This window comes from Tursiops truncatus, chromosome 10, assembly GCF_011762595.2.
Source record: "Tursiops truncatus isolate mTurTru1 chromosome 10, mTurTru1.mat.Y, whole genome shotgun sequence".
NCBI classification, from domain to species: domain Eukaryota; kingdom Metazoa; phylum Chordata; class Mammalia; order Artiodactyla; family Delphinidae; genus Tursiops; species Tursiops truncatus.
In genome coordinates, this window is record NC_047043.1 from 21590502 (window position 1) to 21612754 (window position 22253).

Here is a 22253-nt window from a genome sequence, read left to right on the forward strand (position 1 = left end):
ATTTTGATGCTCTTACACACTGCTTTCCAGTGGTCTTCTAAAATGTTTCTTAATAAATTTAAATCATTCTAAAGAATGTAATTGCCAGTATATGGTAAGATTTGAACATTAAAAGAGCCCAATCCATCATTGATTTTTTTCCATTGGAACCTAAGAGCAATTTGATATACCCTAGCATCCTTTAAAAATGTACTTGGTATACCTTTATTTAACAGTCGAAAAATGTTCATGAGTTATTTTTCTCTTTCAAAGGCATTTCTGTTCTATAGCTGTCATGGAATTTTATCCCCATATATTGCATTTTTTATGCTTAAAGGCTGTGACTGATTATTATACTACTCCGAAACAGAAAAATATATTAAAAATGAGATATGATATTTAGTTATTTCCAATGAGTGTCTTCGTATTTTAAGAATCTCCCCCCGCCCCCCCAGTTTGAGTTGTTTTCAAGTTTAATAGTAACATGTGATCAATAAAAAGTATCTCAAAGTATTTTTGAGAAGTATTTAGTATATGAAGAGTAAAATTGTATTTGAACCTAATGAAAGGGACAGGACTTTTTCCCCCAAGTTAGCTCATGTGTCTGCGGATGAAAATTTCTAGGAGCTGGAATGGGAAAACTTCCGTAGAAATAGCAGAATTATCAGAAATTTGCAGAGAGATGGATAACCAGGTAAACCTCAGGTCCACAGCGAGATTTGAACTTGGATCGCTGGATTTAGAGTCCAGAGTGCTAACCATTACACCGTGGGGCCTGTTTTCGCTTAGTGTTTGCTAAATTCTTTGATGATATAGTTCTTCCTCCCTAAGTCCCTTTATCTGGTTATCTGAAAGGTATAAGCACATTTTGCTTTTCTTCCTCTAGGATTAATTCATGGACGCTTACCTGTCACATGCCTGCATCCATCCCACAGAGTGCTCGGTTTTGTGACTGTACTATTACTTCACCCAAGGCTCACAATCGCCCTGTGAGATGGGAGGCATTATCGCTATTTTACAGGTGAAGAAACTGAGGCAGAGACCTGGTGTCTTTCACCCTACTTTATTGGATCCTGTTGCTTTCACGAAAATTCGTCTTTTTTTAGGATGATAATCTTTTACGGACGCGTTATGGAAAGATTTACCAAAGTAGCAGAGGAGACATTGGTGTTTAAGAAAAAACTGAAATAAACATGCTTGGAAGACGCGGCTGGAGGAAGGATCCCTGCAGTCCTGGGAACACAACTCAGAGTTGGGGGGCGGTGGGGGGGGAAGCAGAAAGGAGAAGCGCTCGGGAGTTTTCCTAGGACCGAGTCCAGCCCCACGGCCCTCCTGCTCCCCTTTCACCAACGGGAAATATGAGCAGAGGAGACTCCCAAAAGGGCACAAAGAAAATTCCCGCCCCGCCAGTCACATCTATTTCCCGCACACACATAGGCGCCCACACTTTGTGAAAACCCACAAGACAAATCATTTTCTGTGATGGGTCTTGGTGAATGTTCTGAGTCGCATCCTAATCCTGTATCTTCACAAACTCCTTGCGCTGGCTTTTCGCTGGCTCAGAGCGCGACGATATCCTGCGCAAGTTTAGGAGTGAGTGCCTAGCAAATTCTTTAGTGGTATAGGGGAGTCCAGTTTTGCTCCAAATATATTTCCAGGATTTCAGATTTTAAGCGAAGATACGCTGGAGGCGGGCTTCGAGGACGGCGCGCCCTCTTGTGGACACAGACTATAAAGCGCAAGCCCTCCCTCCCCGCCCCAAACAAAACCCCACCAAATACCCTAAACAAACCAACAAAAAACTCCACAACCCTGTAAGTATCCCTGTAAACACCAGGCTTCTTGCAGGATTCCCTTGCAGAAGGATTTTTTCAGGGTGGCTTTTACTGGAAAAATCTTAAATTGGTTCTTTTCTGGAAAGCTGGGTTGGGAGTTTTCCTCAAGCTTAGAACAGATGGAGAATGGCCAAGGACGGTTCATTTTTTGCATACAGTGGGTAGGAAACCCTCAGGAGAGAGGGTAAACATCCTCCACTGGAGATTCTAAACTGTCGAAACCTGGCAGATTCAAGAAAAATGTCCTTACAAAGGAGATGCTTTTAAACCTGTGCGGGGAAAGCAGTAGATTCCTCTTCCCTCGGCATAACCGGTCAGCGACGAATACACCAGTTCAATTACATTTTCCAACGCCACAGGGAAGAATAGTCCCAATGGCCTTGACCCTGTGCGGTTCCCGATATGTTAACAAAAGTGCACCACGTGCAGGAAGGTGCCTGTGACTTGTGCAGCAGTGACTCCCCGTCTAGCAGAGAAAAGCATCTGTGCTTCTCCAGGGCCACATCCTACAGCTTTCCCAGACTCTTGCCCCCAGGCAAACTGTGATGAGAGCAGCAAGTGAAACCCTTCTGAGTAGGGGACAAACAAGTGCAGCGTTCAGAGGTTAAGGTCTGTCTCTTTCCTGCACCCTCAGAAAGGGAAAAAGAACACCTTCAGCCTAAATCCTAGCTTTCTGTGCAGCGCTCAAAAATCTTCAGCTGAAGGACAAATGTGTAATTTGTGCTTTCCAGAGGTTAAGCCCATGGCAGGCACTGGCCTCCCTACAACCAATAGGTAACCGAAACTAGGCACATACAGACTTCAGGAAGACAGGGCAAGAATGTAGTCAAAGGAGACTTTCTTTTCAAACTCTCATTCAAAAGTGCAAAATTCAGTGCTCCAATTACACATCCCCCCCACCCAACTTTAGCTACCGCTGTGGTCTCATTAAGACAGAGTCATGGTTGACATTCACCTTCAGGGAGGCTTCTGCTCCAGTCTTGGGCAAAGACTTGTTCTTAGAGTCACTGTAGACTTGGGATCATTGAAGGAAAAGAGTGAGAAGAAATCTGGGAAGAAGTGGAGCAGACAGATTTGGAACCAAGCGTGGACATGAACTGTCCTGGGTTCTGGGATGATCAAACCAGATTAGGTGAAAACTTTATGCACTCAGCAACTTGTTTTTTGTTTGTTTGTTTTGTTTTGTTGGCCATGCATCTTGTGGGATCTCAGTTCCCCAAACAGGGAAAGCCCGGAATCCTAACCACTAGGAACCAGGGAACTCCCTGCACTCAGCAAGTATTTTTGAACTCCTAACAGGAAACAGGGACTGTGGGACTGAGAACTGAAAGGTGAACAAGGCCACAGTACTGGTCTCTCCCCTAGGAGACCTTGCTGTCTAGAGCAGGAGGGAGGGCTTATCAAACAAGCAATTAAAACGTGAGGTGGTAGGAGAAGGGGACATTCCGGTGCTGAGGAAACAGATGGGGCACGAAAGCCTAGAGGAAGGGAGTCAATGAAGTCCTCAGTAAGAAGGGCTGAAAGGGCTAAGTTAATATTTGAGGAATGAGTAGAGAATCAGACCTCATAACATGAGGGGAAATGGGAGGGCAAAAAAGTTTTGCTGGTAGAAAATGTGGAGAGAAAAAAAAAGGAAGAATAGAAATAATTTTATCGTGGCTTGTGGCTAGAAGCTAATTTGGAGGTAAGTGTGTGACAGGAACGGTGACAAATGAGGTTGGAGATGTGGGCAGGTTAGGTCAGCAATCATTAAAATGTGGAAAGCTGCCCGAGCAAAGTGAAAAGAACTTGTCCTGTCTTAGGATTCTCAAAGGTGACAACAAGGGCTGCTCATTCATGGGTTGCTACCTGCAGTTTGAAGAACTGTACCACACGGATCAACGTAATCGAAGTGCAGAAGTATTACTAACATAAGTCTAAGAAAGAATCTAAGGAATTTGCAGCTAAGATGGGTCGAGGTGGCGTGAAAGTGGTTGAGGCCCGGGACTGCTAATGCATCGTGCTCTGCCTGTGTGGGCTCGGATGCCACCCTCTGAGAAAGCTCAGTGAAGAGCAAAGCCGCGAGGGAAAGCAGCTGCTAATCAGATATTTATCACGTCTCGGTTTAGACTTCCTTTTCCAGTTTTAGGGTAATGTGGCCATTCTTTTAAAAACAGAAAGTCCGTTTGCATGCGTACATAGATTCCTTTCTAGGAATAAAGCGAGGGGAGACAGTCGAGAGACAGCCCCTCCGCGCCCGGACCTGGGCACAGGTAACAGGATTGGCGGCTGCTCCCCGCGGCGCTGGTTTCTGCATACAGCTTCGCTCCAGCAGCCGGTGGGCTCCGATTTCCGAAGCTTGACCAAGATACTATTGCTCATTATAACTGACGTGTGGTGGGCTGGATTACAGGGGGAAATGCTGGTTTTAAGGGACGAGATTGCAGAAATAAAAATGAAAACGAGAACACTCAGTAAGGTCCCACCGAGATTTGAACTCGGATCGCTGGATTCAAAGTCCAGAGTGCTAACCATTACACCATGGGGCCCACAAGGAATAATTTTGGAAAGGTATCTCTTGTGACAAATATCCATCTTTTAGGCACCGGATCCCAACTAGTAAATTTTAAACAACGTGTTCCCCCCACCCCACCAACAAAACTGTACCGCCTCCTGGAGGGGCATTTTGAAAACGTGTGGGTGTTTTGGTTGTCTCAATGGTTCAGGGCACAACTGGCGTTGACAGAACAGGGCCAGAGATGCTGGAAGTCCAGCTGTGCTCAGGACAGTCCTATACCCAAGAATTATCGTTAGGACTCCTCAACTTTTGTAAAACGACATTTTCATCTGGGTTTTCAGGGACCTTTTCTAAGGGCGAAATCCCTGCTTCCAGCTTTGTACCTCCCACTTAATCATCTTATATACAACTGGCAATGCTGTGTGGGACCTGGTTAAGATTTTGACTTTTATCCTGAGATGGGAAGTCACAGCTTCTGGTTAAGTATCCTGGGAGACTCACTTTTGGAATATATGAGAAGTCTGAACATTCTGGGCCACCACACAGTTACGAAGCCAGACCACATAAAAGTGCTCTCGCAGACAGTCCCAGCCCACAGCCAGTGTCAGTTGCCAGACATGTGGGTGAAGATGCTTCCAGACGATTCCAGCCCTCAGCGGCTGTCCCAAGAATCACAAGTCAGTGACCCTCCACCTGGGGCCCCAGACATTTTGGAGCAGACAGCCATTCCTGCTGTGCTCTGCCCTAATTCCTGATCACAGAATCCATGCACATAATAAAATGTTTTGTGCCACCGAGCTTGGGCTGCTTATTATGCAGTAACAGTAACCTGAACAACTCTAGAAACAGGAATTTTCCTGATCTCCCTTAGTTTTACTCAGTAGGAGTGTCCCCAATTTTTTGCCACTATAAGTAATGTTTTAGTGAACGTCAGTGTCTTCTTATGGGGCTATTTAAGTTTGTCATATGTTTTCAAAAATGATGATTGTTTACAAAATTGTTGGGCTTGCATGGAGTTTTGTGAGAGTGGGATGATTAGAGATAAGAAAACTCCCCTAAAGACACCATCTAAGTGCTATGTATGGTTATTATATTAAGCTGTAAAAAAACATTTGTTGGGGTGTCATTCACTGAGTGTACATTCCAGGCTCTGCACTTGGTGCTGGGGTATGGCTGAGAACAAGACTCCTTTGTTGGAATTCACCTCTTTCGGGATGGTTTTGCAATAATACTGTTTGCTTTCCTGGATCTAGAGCCTTGCAGAGGTGGCACCATCTCGTCTTGCTTTGCAGGGCATTTTTTTCAGCAGCTATTTAGAAAACATGCAGGCTGCCAAGGCTCTGTGCAGAAATTAAGTTGGACTAAGAGAAAAAGACACAAGAAGCTCAAAACTGCTCACCCCATAGCTCCCTTTCCCCAGCCACAACGGCCTCTTGCAGTTCCCAGAACACACTAAGTACCTGACTTGGTTACTTGTTCCTTTTGCCTGGAACAGATTTCCCCAGGTAGTGACTCAGCACTTTATGCCAATGACTCCTCCACGATGCCTTGTCTGCATACCCTCCTTAAAATTGAGATCCCCAACTTCTTATCCCCTTTCCTGCTTTATTTTTATCCAAATCACTTACTAAGGAGCTGATATATTAAGAATTTTATTAATTTATTTTTTTATTGCCTAGCTTACCCCTCCCCTCAAAGTGTCACATGAGCAGGAACTTTCACAGGCTTTTTTTTTCCCCTTTCACAGGCTTTTTTTTCCCAAGAAACTTTCACAGGCTTTTTTTCACTGTGTATCCTCCATACTAGCATAGTGCTTGTCACATAATCATAGGTGCTTAACAAATACTTGATGATGAAATAAATTAATTTCCCTTTTGCTGGCTGATTGGGTCACATAAAATCATTGGCTCTACAATGATATGCCTGATTTATAACTGGAATTGGCAATACTTTCTATATAATTCTTCTTCCCTTATTGTATGATGCTTAATTATTTCCCTGATACATATATTGTTTTATTAGATCCAAACAACTTTTTGATGAAACTGGGCTGGCTTTCTACCCCTGTTTCGCGGATAAGGAAACTGGTACGAGTTTCACTGACTTGTCTGTGATCCGCACGGTGACCAGAATGGCATTTGCCTCTTTGTGGTAGTGAAGTCACCCCTCGGTGACCTCAGATCATCCATTTTCTGGTATTTTGTTTTGTTTTGTCTTGTTTTGCCAAGGAAACATGGTCTTGGTATCTAAGAGTTCTAACTCCTACCTTCATTGCATGGAGAGGGAGAGGAAAACCTGGGGGCCACTAAATGAGAGGTTGGTTGGACCTCTGCTTGGTTAAGCTTGCAGGTCTCCTTCTCACCCCTTTCCCTTTCTTCCTGCAGCACAGTTTTATAAATGACAAAGTTTTGTTTTAAAATTCTAAGTCTGTAGTCTTTTTTTGTACACACAGATATTGAGTTTCTAAATCAACACATTTGAGAGCCTGAAGGGTGCTAACCTCTCCCATATGTAAGTGCATCTTTGGGGGCTCTCATCTGGGAATTCAGTTTTATAAACCTTACGTGGGGTTCTTTCCCAGAAGTTAAAGAAAGGGTACAGAAATAGAACCTGGTCATAACAGGAGCAGGAATAGATGGATGAGGTTCTTTGAAAGCACTTCCAAATCTCTAATGTTTCTCAGATATTAAGAAATCATGCAGTCAAATGTAAAATGATATAAAAGTGAAATTCCAACAATTTAATGACAGATATGTGCACGGGAGTTGAGATGGAATGCTAGGATCTGAGCAAAGGAAAGGTGAGGTGTGAGGATTGTTGGTGACCTCTACCTCAAAATCCTCCAGGGAGACAATCAATTCATGCTAGATTGCAAGTGTGACTGTTTAAGATACAATTGTACCAAGAATAAAGAGAGAGAAGTTATAGTACTATTAAAGATTTATGAAAATGTTCCTTAGGAATCAGGCTACTTCATTTACTTTCTTGACTTACTAAAGCAATTTGTGACCAACAAATTGGTCAGTCAGGCCAGGCATACTTCTCATTACAACTAATATAGTGAATTCTAGTTTGATGAGCATCTCTTGTGAGTCTTGTTATCGTGAATATATTCCTCAGATGTAAGAATCCTAATAAAGTCCCAGCTTGAAGCATTCCATTGTTACTTCCAGTTTATAAAAACTAAGGCTCATAGAAACACTGGAAAGGAAAGCAGGCCCTCCTTACGCTCTATGGATTCTCGCATCTCTGTTACAACTTCTGTCTTATAAACCTGCTGAGACAGATTAAATAGTAGGTTCTCATAGAAGAATATGAGGTTATAGAAAACAAATTTATTAAAAAACTTGCATGAACGAAGGTGAGGAATGTACCTACTAAACATATGAAAATAACAAAAAACAAAGAATACCCTTATTATTGACAATAAGCCAATCTGTACAGTAGAGAGGACTTCCTGGATGGTGGAAGATAAAGCCCTTTTGAAGGATAAAATCCTCTGCAGTCTTTTTTCTGTTTTTCATGTAAAATATGAACTCAGGCCTGCTCTTTCTTATAATATTAACTACTTAAATTTCAGAACCTAACCTTAAAAATGAAAGTCTATAATTAATGATTCTCAAAAAAGTAAGATGTTCCTCTACCCTGAAATTACAGTTCCAATCCTCCTTCATAAAAGTAGTCAAAAGAATGTGATCTAAAGAGTTGTCAGATTCTCTTTCTCCTGTCTAATATGGAATTCTCTGCCGGTGTTCAAAACTACCACCGAGTTGTCTGTTCTCAGTTAATAAAAATGTGGGAGTCTCATTTGATTTGTAAGACATCTCCTAGGAAGTCCAAACATTAGACATTGTTGCATATTCCTTAGATATAGATCTATGCAGTTTGCAATTCTGATCCCTGGCTGGCTGCAAAGGTAACAATGTTGTATTTGACATCTCTTTTTAGCTTGTTAAAAAGAGGACTACTAGTTCCAAAATGGACCAATGGTACTTTCTTTTTCTCCTTCATGCTCAGGGGAACAAAGAAACTCGTATGACTGCTAGATTAATTTAACGAGTAATGTGAGAGTCTGCTTCATTTAAATAACCATACAACACTAAATTGGCATCTTGAATCGTGAATACTTCAGAATCTTATTTGATAAACGTTTCATGGTTCATACCTAGTGGTTTTATACTGAAATCCTGTCATCGTTTTGAGAAGCCCACTCCTGTAGACTTTAGTCCCACTAACCATTTCCAATGCCTTGAATGTGATATCCACTTTCTTACTTCAAGTATCCAGAATGCTGTTTTGTACCCCACCCTCCTTTATTGGTAATATTATTTATTCTGGGCTCTTTGGGCTTTCCATGCACATCTCTACTGAAGCATTTATTATCTTACCTGTGTTTTGTTTGTTTATTTATGGACAATGTGTACATATGATTCAAAATTCAAAGTGCTTAAAACGGGCACAATTAAAAAGAGCCTCCATCCATCCCTGCCCCTAGGCCATCCAGCACATTCCGCATTCTCTGGTTAATCTCTTTTTCGTGCCTAAAATACATCTCTGAGTCCACAGCACCTTTTCTTCCCTCCAAGGGCACCGCACCTTAGGCCTCACCTTATCCAAGATGAACTCAGCTACTTCGGGAGTTCCGCCTTTGTTTGGAACAAGGAAGGGAGCGGAACGAGAAATGCGAGTCTTTCCCTCTCGAGTTTCTCTAGTTTTTAATTTGGTCCGAAGAATTCAAATAAACGGCTGCCCCCCACCCCCACCCCACCCCACCCCCCGCCTTGAGTACACCTTTTTTCCACTGTTGTCTTTAGAGTTTCGATTTATCTGTACTCTCAACATGGCAAGGCCACGGCAAGGCGGGGAGGGGCTAGGGTTAATGGTGGTGCTAAGAGCCACGGTAAGGTCCTGTGTGCCAACATCCAGGGTATCACCAGGCCCGCCATCCGGCGCCTGGCCTGACGCGGTGGAGTCAAGTGCATCTCCGGTCTCATCTACAGAGACACGCGGGGTGCTGAAGGTCTTACTATGAAATGTGACCATGACGCCATAACCTACACCCAGCGTGCCAAGCGCAAGACGGTCACCGCTGTAGACTTTGTTCTCTCAAGCTCCAGGGACACACCCACTATGGCTTTGGCGGCTGATTGCAGTATTGCTGTTTTCAATTGTAAAAGCTCTTTTCAGGGGTACCTATCTTTTCTTTTAAGGAGTTATCTGTTCAGATCACGTATTGCAGCTGAAGTCTTGTTCCTTTGTTCCTGCACTAGTGTACGGCATCGTGGTCTGCTGCAAAGTGATACGAGAAAAAGGGCTATGCAGTGAATGGGTGTGGAGTTCCTGTACACGTAAAAATGGCTTCCATTCACAATGCTTACAGGCTCCCAGGCGCACTTATAGAATGGGCTAAACTGCAAACATTTTAACCTGGGGCTTCCTAACTGTGAAATTAAACTAGTATCTAAAGGGAACCAGTCCAGTGACTTCCTGGATTTCCCTGGCGTTGTCATTGTTGTTCTCGAGGTTTTCAGGTATTGTCTGTCCAGTCAAAACCTGGGGAGACGGGCTAGATGAATCAAAGAACATAGTGTTGACACCAGAAGTGCTCGCCAAAATGCACTTCCTTGTCTGAACATTTGTCAGATGAACACCAAATTTGGGTTAAACGTCACCTCTTCAAATATTACCCAAATCCAGCAAAGACACCTCCTCCTTCTCTCTCCCCGCCACCTTCCCCCACCCCCCGCACGGAAATGACAGGCAAGGCGCCCCAGCTTTCTTGAGAAGTGTTAAGTAGCTCTGAAAAGAGCCTTTGGGTTTGGTAACGCCTATAAACACATTTACTTGGAGCTGGTATACTTGGTGACAGCCTTGGTGCCCTCAGACACTGCATGCTTGGCCAGCTTTCCAGGCAGCAGCAGGCGAACGGCCGTCTGGATCTCCCTGGATGTAATGGTCGAGCGCAATGCGCCAGGCGCGACGCCTCGCCCGCGATGCGCTCGAAGATGTCGTTAACGAACGAATTCATGATGCCCATGTCCTTGGACGAGATGCCATTGTCCGGATGGACCTGCTTCAGCACTTTGTACACGTACACGGAGTAGCTGTCCTTGCGGCTGCGTTTGCGCTTCTTGCCATCCTTCTGTGCCTTAGTCACCGCCTTCTTGGAGCCCTTCTTTGGGGCAGGAGTGGACGTCGCAGGCTAAGGCATGCTAAAGTACTGCGATCGAAATGAAACAAAGGACCAGGAAAGTAAAAGGCGCTTCTTTAACAACAAGGGTTTATGCAAATGAGGTGGGATAAAGGTGGCTGGTGATTGGTGATTTTCTCCAGTGACGTCATAGCTCAATTTTTGCCCAGTCAAGGTAGGCATCCTGCATAGTGGCGTTTCCATTGGCCTAAATGAAAGTAAAATGTTAGCCAATCGTACCGCTTCCTTTTCGCGCCTAGCAGGGCCTATAAAATATGCGTTTTTAAGTTTTTGCTTCTTATCTTTGATAGCCGTTGTTGATCCCGAGCCATGTCCGGACGAGGCAAACAAGGGGGCAAGGCTCGCGCCAAGGCTAAGACTCGCTCTTCGCGGGCCGGGCTCCAGTTTCCCGTGGGCCGAGTGCACCGCCTGCTCCGTAAGGGCAACTACGCCGAGCGGGTCGGGGCCGGCGCGCCGGTGTACCTGGCGGCGGTGCTGGAGTACCTGACGGCCGAGATCCTGGAGCTGGCGGGTAACGCGGCCCGCGACAACAAGAAGACGCGCATCATCCCGCGCCACCTACAGCTGGCCATCCGCAACGATGAGGAGCTCAACAAGCTGCTGGGTAAAGTCACCATCGCGCAGGGTGGGGTCCTGCCCAACATCCAGGCCGTGCTGCTGCCCAAGAAGACTGAGAGCCACCACAAGGCCAAAGGCAAATAGAAGTCTGGATTAGTTTAATGCAGCTCAAGTTTCGCAATCAAACCAAAGGCTCTTTTCAGAGCCACCTACAGTTTTCTGGGAAGAACTGAGCACTAGGTTTATAAAGCTTATACTCTAGATAATACTTAGGACCATTATAGGTGAATTATACCAACCTCAAAACTTGTGTTAGGAAGTGATTTCCACTCCATGTTAAAGTGTGTGAAATAACCTATAAACTTTGATTCAACACCATTGGCAGATTTGAGGGGTTATGTGGAGTGAGTCATTCTTAAGTATTGTCACCTTCACCTCTACGCATCATGAACCTCTGGAAAGCACAAACTTCTGGTGGAAGGTCAATGTGCCTTTTTGTGGCAGTTTTAAGACATCTTTGTTTTCTGGGTTCTAGACATCCTGAATGTTCAGGGATCAAACCAAACCTGTATCTTAGGTCAAAGGCCATTTTTGGAGCCGTAAGATATCTGAGAAAGACCTAATTTCACATCAGTGTACATTACCTTTTATATTGCTGATTAAGGAATATTTAAATACTCAGGCTTCTTATTGGAAAAGTTAGCTGAGGTGCCTGACAATTATACTCATTGTTTATTATTGGGTTCTCAAGTATTTTCCAAGCTCCCTCGCATCCATACAAACAGATGTCTATATAAGTCGATGATCATTCGTTTCAGGATAAAAATGCTAAGTTCTAGTTTAAAATGCCGTTTTCTTAGTCTTTTTATTGTTAAAAGACCTTGTACTGATGGGATTAGATCATTTTTTCCTTAAAACAAAAAAAGCTTGCCTTGGTAATTTCTAGGCCCTGGGGGGAGGGGGAGGATCAGATGTATCAGATGCCAGGCAAGGAGGCTCTCCTAAGGTTCTGCCAGTTGCTAAGGAACTATTGGATGTAGATGCAAACCCAAGGGGTGTGTAGCTTGCGGTAAACATAGGTTACTGGTGGGGAATTAGATTCTTTAAAAACAAAGGAATTACATTCCTAAAATAGAAAAATAAATTGTGCTGCAATGGAATTGTTTTATATTAACTAACAATGAAAAGAAGTTCATGTAAGGATGAGTTTCCCTATGAAGTTATTAACCCTTTAATTCCTCACATGCAAATCAGATTGTACTTACTGAAAAAAATTTTTAAGTTCTTAAAATTCGTGTTTGAAGGAAAGCTGAGGGGTGATGGTACAGTGCTACTATTAACCAATTGTGGCCACTGATCACTGGATATGTGGCTCGTTTGAACAAAGCAGTAGACATGTAATATACACACTGGATTTCAAACTGCAAAATAAAAAAAATTAATGTGAAATATCTAACAATTATATTGATTACATGTTGAAATGAATATTTTAGATATATGAGGTTAAACAGAATACTATTAAAAACAATTTCTTCTGTTTTTATTTTGTTCTAATGTTGCTAGAAAAGTTTGTTTCTTATGTAGCTTGTATTTATTTCTACTGGAAATTGCTGTTACAGAGCAAACAACTTTACAGGAAAAATGAAAAAAAATTGAGGTCACAGATAACTAACACTGTCGGAGGATTGGGGGAACAACAAATAAAATTTTCGAGTCCTAACCAGTCCGGTTACCGGTTGGATAGTCCTGTTCTCCTTTTGTCCAATCAGCTTGTGACTCTCGCTATAAATAGGTGGCTAGGGCGCGCCTTTATGCTAGCTGAACCATCTAGTCATGGCTCGCACTAAGCAGACCGCTCGCAAGTCCACCGGCGGCAAGGCGCCACGTAAGCAGCTGGCCACCAAGGCGGCCCGCAAGAGCGCGCCGGCCACGGGCGGCGTGAAGAAGCCGCACCGCTACCGGCCCGGCACGGTGGCCCTGCGCGAGATCCGCCGCTACCAGAAGTCCACGGAGCTGCTGATCCGCAAGCTGCCGTTCCAGCGCCTGGTGCGCGAGATCGCGCAGGACTTCAAGACCGACCTGCGCTTCCAGAGTTCTGCCGTGATGGCGCTGCAGGAGGCGTGCGAGGCCTATCTGGTGGGACTCTTCGAGGACACCAACCTGTGTGCTATCCACGCCAAGCGCGTCACCATCATGCCTAAGGACATCCAGCTTGCCCGCCGCATCCGCGGGGAGAGGGCGTGAGCCTGAAGGTCTCCCATCCACCCCAAAAGGCTCTTTTCAGAGCCGCCTACATGCACACTGAAAAAGGACTGTTTCCCTGCTAATTACTGCTACTAGCTTTGCTTGTGGGAGACAGGTGAACTTTATACATTGTGATTTTCTAAGTACCAGGTGTATGTGTTATTTCCGTCTCCCAATGTAGTAAAACAAGTGGTTAGATCTTTCTTACATTCCTAATTTCTCTTTTAGTTAGAAAACACTACTGCTACGATTAGACTGTCAGATGTAATCATGCCCATTCCTTTTCTGAGGGGGCTTGTGAAATGTAGGACCTATGATTTCCACATGGGATTTAGGGTGATGCTAATATTTTACCAAGTTAAAATGATTTAATGCTTTCTACTTGGATTAACACCTTAAGCAAAAAATAATTGAGTGTCCCCTCCCAGGAATCAGCCTTCCTATGGGAAAAAAGATTTCATGGGAAGCAGTCGTCCCCCACCCCCTCCCCGGGCACATCTAAGGCCAATTTCTAATCAGATTGGTATTCTTGAGTGTGTAAACAGGGCCTTCTAGCTTGGGGAACTGAGATATTAAGTCAAGAGGGGCCCACAACAGAGATGGCCCTTTCTGCTGGCTGGGTAGGGCACCCTCCCCTGAATATATGCAGTCAGTATATTGCTTCCCCAAGTAATCTTTCAGTCCTCATTATTTGAAGATTTATTCAGGGGAAATGAGCAGTCCTAGTTATGTGTACATTTCTAATTATGTGGATACAAATATTCCATGTCTCTAAACTAAGTGCTGAACTCCGGTAGTGTTATCCTTCTACCTAAGCTTTTCTGGAATTTCAACATAATTTCATCATTCCATACAAGGAACTTGGATTTTTGCTATAGTAATGGCTCACAAAAATGAATACTCCAGACGCCAGACCATTTTGGCTCATGCTAATGGGTAGATGGTGATGCCAAGTACTAAGATAAGATTCACTGGGAAAGTAGTGATGATGTTCAGTCTGGGATATACATTTTGAATTCGCCGGAGATCTACAAGAATATCAGAAAGTAGATGTATGTGTATGTCTGAACTTGAGATAAGTCTGGGATGGACATAAGATTTGGAAGTCATTAGTATATATAAAGCATTGAAACCAAAGGACTGGCCTAGAAATCCCTCTGGCTCTTCCTCTCTTGCGATCACTCTGCCTTATTTGCCAGTATCGAACTTTTTCTCATTTGCCTGCACACACCACAAGCCATGAATTTGGTGACGCTCATTTTCTGCTTTCCTCTATTTCCCGACTTCCTTTAATCCTCAGACCAAGTGTTACCTCTCACAGATCTTATTCCTCTATGCTCCCCTTATATTCTGAGCTTACTTATCTTGCTAAATTGTTCTTTATTTACTTTTGTTTCTCCCCATTAGACTTTCTTTAGGACCGGCGGCGTCTCGTTAACATTGTATCCTTAATGCCTGGTATCCAAGCGTGTGATATTTGTTGAAAATAAGCCTAAGTAACGACTGCGTATCGTGTTTTAAAACAACTCTTTAAAAGCAAATTTTAAGATGCAGGATTTACTATCTTTCTGACACCCCAAATGAGTTTGTGTATCATTCACAAAAAAACCACCTCAGGGCCCCTCCAACAGATATTTTGGCTTCATAAAAACTCACTTATGCCACTTGCCAAACTCCCACATATGGACCTAGATAGATATGAGCCAATAACCTTGTAGCTTCAGTGACTTTGAAATTAGTCTAACACAAATGTCAATTTTGTTGACTTCTAAATAACAACTGTGAAATATGAACAGGAAAGACGAGGATATCCTAGGACTGAAGCCTAATTAGAGAGTATCAGTACTGTACTTCACAGAACAAATTAAAAGTGTACCAAGTCGTGTCACCTTTTTTATGATGATAGAAGTGGCTCTGAAAAGAGCCTTTTGTTGCTTCCAAACTTGATCCCTACTTGGCCTTGTGGTGGCTCTCGGTCTTCTTGGGCAGCAGCACGGCCTGGATGTTGGGCAGGACGCCGCCCTGCGCGATAGTGACTTTACCCAACAGCTTGTTAAGCTCCTCGTCGTTGCGGATAGCCAGCTGTAGGTGACGCGGGATGATACGCGTCTTCTTGTTGTCGCGGGCCGCGTTACCCGCCAGCTCCAGGATCTCGGCCGTCAGGTACTCCAGCACCGCCGCCAAGTACACCGGAGCGCCAGCCCCAACCCGCTCAGCGTAATTGCCTTTGCGGAGCAGACGGTGCACTCGGCCCACGGGGAACTGAAGCCCAGCCCGCGAAGACCGGGTCTTAGCCTTGGCACGAGCCTTGCCGCCTTGTTTGCCTCGCCCAGACATAACTCGACACCAACCGACGCTTCCAAAGATAACTGACGCAAAAGCTTTAAAGCGCACCTTTTATAGCCCCTGCTGGGCGCGAAAAGGAAGCTATACGATTGGCTAACATTTTACTTTCATTTAGACCAATGGAAACGCGATTATGCAGAATGCTTACCTTGATTGGGCAAAACTGAGCTATGACTTCACTGGAGAAGAATCACCAATCACTAGAAACCTTTACTGCACCTCATTTGCATAAAGCCTTGTTGTTAAAGAGGTACCTGTTGGTGTCCTGATCTTCGTTTATCCCTTGCATCGCAGTTTTTCGCCATGCCTGAGTTTGCCAAGTCCACTCCTGCCCCGAAGAAGGGTTCCAAGAAGGCGGTGACCAAGGCCCAGAAAAAAGATGGTAAGAAGCGCAAGCGCAGCCGCAAGGAAAGTTACTCGGTGTACGTCTACAAGGTGCTGAAGCAGGTCCACCCGGACACCGGTATCTCGTCTAAAGCCATGGGCATCATGAATTCGTTCGTTAACGACATTTTCGAGCGCATCGCGGGCGAGGCGTCGCGCTTGGCGCATTACAACAAGCGCTCGACCATCACCTCCAGGGAGATCCAGACGGCCGTGCGCCTGCTGCTGCCCGGCGAGCTGGCCAAGCACGCCGTGTCTGAGGGCACCAAGGCTGTCACCAAGTACACCAGCTCCAAGTGAGTCACTGATTGCAGAGCGATTGATCAGACTTTCTCACACCCAATGGCTCTTTTCAGAGCCACCTACACTTTCCGAAAAAGAGCTTGTCCGTTGTTAGGTCTGTTTTGAAATGTTTCATGTTTTCTTGAATGTGTAAGTATAGCTTTAGATTAAAAGTTTGTACTTTTTTGGGGAGCCTTGGTTCTCATGCATTTTTGCATGTTCGTTACAGTTACCTTTCACTATTATAAGTAGATTTCGTGTACTTAGTGAAGAACTAATAATGCATGTATCCTTCAGTTTGCAGAAGTATTTGAAGATAACTCATTGCACTGCAAGTAGCCAGAGCATCGCAATAACTCCTGGGGTTTTCTTTATCCTATCCTAGGTTTTCTGGATCCTATCCCGATAAGCTACCTAGTTTCTGGGTCCTATCCAATAAGCTACTTAGCTACTTACTGCCTATGAAATTGAAGTAAGGAATTACTTACTCCTGGAGGATTCAGAAGTCGAAGGTATTAGTTGACAAGGAGGCCGAATTCGCAGCCAGTGTGTCTGAGTGCTTCCTCCCTAAGCTGCAACGGGCCCACAACCTTATGCATTATTAAAATCTCAACCTTAATAGTTGGAAGCTGGGGTAATTTTAAGATCGAGTGCTGACAGGACTTGATGACTTAAGAGTTACGAGACAGCATAATGTAGATTGTTTCATTTTCTAGTTTCTCACCTAGTTCCCTCTCCTTTCAATGTACCCCACCTTGCTCCACCACCTCCCATACGTAACTGTAAAATGATAAGCATTGCTAAAGGGATTAGATGGCTTTTAGTCATGGAGTAAACAAGAGCAGTTTGAAATATAAACCTGAGTCCTTTCTCTTGTAAGAGAAAAGGTTGGAAATTTAAAATTTTTTCCTTCACCTCTTCAGTTCTCTTTGAAATTATACCTTTCCTATGTTGGTAGGAAAGCCTGGTGCCTCTGAAAAACCCAAAGGCGTTTTCTTTTTTTCTTGAAACAAGTTACAATGTTTAAAACATTTTAATGGAAACACAATAGGAAGAACTAGTGTCCCCAGTACATTACAGAAATTAAAAAGGGTACTTTATCACTGGCAAATAAATCCATAAATCTTGCTTGCTGACCACTTGATCAACCAGACCAAAAAAAAATCATCTGTCCCCAAATTAATTCTGAATGTAACAAATAGATTTGGGAAACCATAGTATATAGAACAGAATAGAATTTTAGTAATAGCTCCAAGTATGATGTTAAAGGCATTTCATTGGTGGAGAAAAGAATTATTTTAAAAATCTGGCTGATTAAGGAATTGCTAGGGAATTGTTTAAAACTGTGCTATGGAGAATTAATGGGAAGGAATAATAAGCAGACATTAATAACTTGTTATTAAAAACTCAAGGGAAATTGAGTTAAATACACCAGTGTAAAGAGGTTTTAAAAGGGCATATGCAGCATTGCATACATTTTCTTTGAAAGAATATGTGCTTTTATCTATTCAACAAAATACCAAATTAGCTACCAGCAGTGATCTCTGTGTGGTGAGATAACGAGTTTTGCCCTTTTCCACAACACTAATGTTTTGCGTGCGCATTCAAAAGCAATTGTTAAAGCCTTAAAACATGGTAACAAAATAAGTTACCACAGCGTGAAACAGTACAAAGGAACAGAGAAGGCCTCTTTTTCTTTTTTTTTTTTTTTGGTCAAATTCCCCTCCCCCGCTTAGGGAGGGACTTCCCGCCTTCAGGTTCTCAGTTCGGTCCGCTACCGGACGTATAAAAGCTTGCATCCGCGATCCGTGGAAGCAAAGGTTTGTTGAGCTTCAGTAAGTGTTCGTTATGTCGGGTCGTGGGAAGGGCGGGAAGGGTCTCGGAAAGGGGGGCGCCAAGCGCCACCGCAAAGTGCTGCGCGATAATATTCAGGGCATCACTAAGCCCGCTATTCGGCGTTTGGCTAGGCGTGGTGGTGTCAAGCGCATCTCTGGCCTCATCTACGAGGAGACTCGCGGGGTGCTGAAGGTGTTCCTGGAGAACGTGATTCGGGACGCTGTCACTTACACTGAGCACGCCAAGCGCAAGACCGTCACCGCCATGGACGTGGTCTACGCGCTCAAGCGCCAGGGACGCACCCTTTACGGCTTTGGCGGCTAGAATGTTCAGTTTTGTGTCTGTTCTGTTAACAAAAGGCCCTTTTCAGGGCTTCCTACTTTTCGCTTGTAAGGAGCTGTGATTCTCTAATTTTTTCATTGCTTGGAGATGTTAAAAAGAGTATTTAATTATTGTACTTTAGCCTGCGAAATTTTGTGCTCATTCTGGGACGCGTGTGTTCCCAATCCCGCCTAGGTACAGCAGGGGTCGTTAGGATCGCTGTCCAGTCAATTCTTTACCTAAGGATATATCCACGCTGAGTTGGTATGGAATCTTTAGTTGTGTAATTTGCTAAAGGAGGTAGTGGGGAAAGTCCTTGCAGATGCCTACGTTCGCTACTGTGTAACTTTTTCTTTTACAAAGTAACTTATAGTTGAACCACCTATTAAAAGTGGGGTAACTTTCTATCAGTTAATACACTGTACCACTGGCAAGAAGTCACACAATCTGGAGTCTGGCAGTGTTACTTGGAAAAAGTGTATTCAGATCCCAAAGTGGGAAAGTTTTATAGAAAAAGAATTCGTCTTTAAGATTAGTTAGTGACATGTCTGCCTCTCTAAAGGTAATAACTATCTTGTCAAATCAAGCTCGCAGGCATGTTCTATGTCCCTGGAGGGATAGTCAGTAGCCTATTACTGGTCTGGATCACTTATTTACCACAAAGGATAGGGAGAACATTTTAAACTTAAATTAGTCCATTCATAGAGTCAAGTGAGTAAAGGGTTTTTTGGTTGATTTTAAAAGGCGAGGCTCATAATTAGCGCTCATTAAGTCTTAATTTATGTATTTGGTGAAGTGAATGTCACTGGTGACAAGAACTGGGGAGGGACAGTTATAGTAATGGATTCAGATAAAGCAAAAGTACAAAATTCCTGGTCCACGTATGGAGAGCACATGTTTTCTTTAGACATATTTTTCTTAATTTTTTGTCATTAATGTAAGCATGTTAATGAAAAATGTACTTGTTTTCTACTTGTGAAAAATCGTCCGACTTGGCACCGCTAAGCAGACCCACATATATTTTGGACATAAAAAATAATCTCTCTGTTTAGGATGTAAAAGATAAAAATAAATATTTTAGGAGATGTAAATGTCCTGTTTTGTGACTTCACTACCAAAGGAATGCAAGATGGTGAAACGTTTAAGCATAATCATTAGAAGCAGATGGCTTGGGATTAAACCTATACCACCATTCTCTTGTGGTGAGAACGGGTTAAGTTACACATCTTTTCTGGGCCTTAGTTTCTCCATTTATACAACTGTGTGATAATGATATTGATACCTCGCTCAAAGGATTGTTTTGAGGATTCATGAGTTGATAAATGAAAAGTGCTTAAGTACCAGTGCCTGACAAATAGTAAGTGCAAAGTGTAGCAGTTATTACTCATCTATGCCTCATCCCTAATTGCATCACAACCACATTCCAGCTGAGATTCTCTAGTCTGTTATGGGGCCATGGGAAATACCCTAAAGTCAATATGTTTTTGGAACCAGTTTTTGCACTTGGAGATATTATCTTGATTATTCCTAAGTGTCACACCTGTTCGTTTGTACTCACATTCTGGGTGGTAAATAAAAGGCAGGAGGAGCCTTCCTTAGCCTTCTGAGGATGGTCACAGCATAACTGGGTAGGTTTGCTGTGATTTTTGTCTTTCTCTTTCTCACTTTCTATCAACCTCATCTCATTTTTTCTGAATAGCCATAGAATTTAACTTCCAAAGAGAAACCCAGACATCATGTGGACAAAAGATCTGTCTCTTATGTGAAGGCACATAAGAATTACTATGAAAAAGTTGTTTGTTAAAATAATAACTGGTCTTTCCCTAGACCAGTTAATCAGAATCTGTAGGATTGGGTCACCTCAAATGCAACTCATTAGCACTTCCCACTTCTACTGGTCCCACAGGCCTTTTCAAATCTAAGGGGAAATCTCGGTGTTTTAATACCATCTTTTCATCAATTTCAACTTTAAGAGAATGCTCTCAAAGGCTGTGGAACTCTCAGACCCAAAGCTCAGACCCAAATTAATGGACAAAGGATCAATCATCCTTTGTTGCAATGAGAGGGCCTGTCCAGGAGTTCAAGTCCTTACCTTTCTCCTAAGAGAGGATTTAGTTCAAAATTCATGGGTTTATTTTATCTGTGGTTGATGGATTAAAGTTTGTTGCATAAAAAGTTCTTGCTATAAACATCTGCTAGCTTCAGCGGTTATAGAATCGAGACATCAGAAATCAAGGACAACTTCTTGGCTTTCCTTTCCAGCTGTACTGGGAAAATTACCCTTAAAAAAGAAACCGTAGGAGTTCCCTGGTGGCGCAGTAGTTGGTGATCTGCCTGCCAATGCAGGGGACATGCGTTCCATCCCTGGTCGGGGAGGATCCCACATACTGCAGAGCGGCTAAGCCCGTGTGCCGCAGCTGCTGACCCTGCACTCTGGAGCCCGAGAGCCACAACCGCTGAGCCCGTGCACCACAACTACTGAAGCCCACACGCTTTAGGGCCCACGTGCTGCAACTGCTGAACCCGCATGCTGCAACTACTGAGGCCCATGCTCCTGGAACCCATACTCCACAACAGGAGGCGCTGCAACGGGAGGCCCACTTACTGCAACAGAGAGTAGCCCCCGCTCCCCTGCTTGCCACAACTGAAGAAACCCCACGCACAGCGACAAAGACCCAATGCAGACAAAACAAAAAACAAAAAACACAACATAGTCTACACTAAAACCTTAACAAATAGAAAAAAGTATCCTGACTAAATACCCTGAGAATCAGCATGTATTACTTAACACAGTTTCATTGCTTGTTCAGGACTCTAACCTAGTGAGTATACAGGAAAGCTCTCAGTCGATAGCATCAGGAATGTTAGTTAATTAATTCATTTATTCATTAATATTACTGAATGACTGCTGTGCTTCAGGCATTGTACTTGGCACTAGTGATACAGCAAGGGAAAAAAAGTCTCTTTTTACTAGGGAAAGACAGAAAATAAACTAATATACAATCATTTTTCTACATCCAGTGACCAATTATTAGTCTTCATTTTTTTTTTGACCTATTGGAAACACTGACATAATTGACCCTACAATTTCTCTTTGATATACTTTCTTCACTTGGTTCTCTCTTACCAGAGGCTCTGTATCTATTGTTAGCTCATCTCTTCTCCCCAGACCCTTAATGTTGGGGGATACAGGGCTAAGTTTTTACTACTTCTTTTTCTGTACTCACTCGCTTGAAGATCTCACCAAGTTCAGACTTTCAATGCCATCTGTACATTAATGACTTCCAATTTTATATTGCGAACCCAGTCTTCTCTCCTAAACTCCAGACAGACATACACCCAATTTCTTTCTCTTTTCTTTTTTTTTTTTTTTTTTTTTGCGTGGAGGTTGGGGGCGAGTGGATTGCAGTACCTTAGTTCCCCCACTAGGGATTGAACCCAGGCCTCAGCAGTGAAAGCACAGAGTCTGAACAACTGGACAGCCAGAGAATTCCCCACAGTTCCCTACATTTTTTCTTCACATGGATGTTTGACATCTTAAAGTTAACATGTCCAAAATAGAATCCTTAGTATTCCCCCTCCCAATCTTTCATTAAAACACTCCCCCATTTAGTTGATAATTATTTCATTCTTGTCCATTCAATTCTTCTAGAAATCCTCTTGATTTTGCCTTCAAAATATATATGGAAACATCAATTCTCTGTACCACTATGCTACCACCCTGGCTTGAGGACCGTCTTCTCTCCCCTAGGTTACTGGC

The 22253-nt window shown here is 43.4% G+C and overlaps 5 protein-coding genes, 1 non-coding gene and 2 pseudogenes across 6 annotated transcripts; 5 read left to right on the plus strand and 3 right to left on the minus strand.

The window, feature by feature from the left end:
• Positions 1-4270: 4270 nt before the first annotated feature.
• On the minus strand, positions 4271-4342 carry TRNAQ-UUG (transfer RNA glutamine (anticodon UUG)). The gene has a single exon. It is a non-coding gene; the product is annotated as a tRNA-Gln (tRNA).
• Positions 4343-4928: 586 nt separating this feature from the next.
• Positions 4929-9458, plus strand: LOC109547064 (histone H4-like; annotated as a pseudogene).
• A 607-nt stretch (positions 9459-10065) lies between these two features.
• LOC101331362 (histone H2B type 1-C/E/F/G/I-like) lies at positions 10066-10522 on the minus strand (annotated as a pseudogene).
• Positions 10523-10729: 207 nt separating this feature from the next.
• On the plus strand, positions 10730-11609 carry LOC101331079 (histone H2A type 1). Its single transcript, XM_004317706.4, has one exon. The coding sequence runs from the start codon at positions 10832-10834 to the stop codon at positions 11222-11224; it is 393 nt and encodes a 130-aa protein (XP_004317754.2). The 5' UTR covers positions 10730-10831; the 3' UTR covers positions 11225-11609.
• Positions 11610-12898: 1289 nt separating this feature from the next.
• Positions 12899-13434, plus strand: H3C10 (H3 clustered histone 10). Its single transcript, XM_073810500.1, has one exon. It carries the CDS (start codon positions 12914-12916, stop codon positions 13322-13324), a length of 411 nt encoding a protein of 136 aa, XP_073666601.1. The 5' UTR covers positions 12899-12913; the 3' UTR covers positions 13325-13434.
• A 33-nt stretch (positions 13435-13467) lies between these two features.
• On the minus strand, positions 13468-15705 carry LOC101330795 (histone H2A type 1-H). The gene has a single exon (XM_033863624.2). It carries the CDS (start codon positions 15659-15661, stop codon positions 15275-15277), a length of 387 nt encoding a protein of 128 aa, XP_033719515.1. The 5' UTR covers positions 15662-15705; the 3' UTR covers positions 13468-15274.
• Positions 15706-15758: 53 nt separating this feature from the next.
• Positions 15759-16354, plus strand: LOC101330510 (histone H2B type 1-L-like). Its single transcript, XM_004317704.4, has one exon. It carries the CDS (start codon positions 15974-15976, stop codon positions 16352-16354), a length of 381 nt encoding a protein of 126 aa, XP_004317752.1. The 5' UTR covers positions 15759-15973.
• A 1830-nt stretch (positions 16355-18184) lies between these two features.
• On the plus strand, positions 18185-19599 carry LOC101330219 (histone H4). The gene has a single exon (XM_073810503.1). The coding sequence runs from the start codon at positions 18185-18187 to the stop codon at positions 18494-18496; it is 312 nt and encodes a 103-aa protein (XP_073666604.1). The 3' UTR covers positions 18497-19599.
• Positions 19600-22253: the final 2654 nt, after the last annotated feature.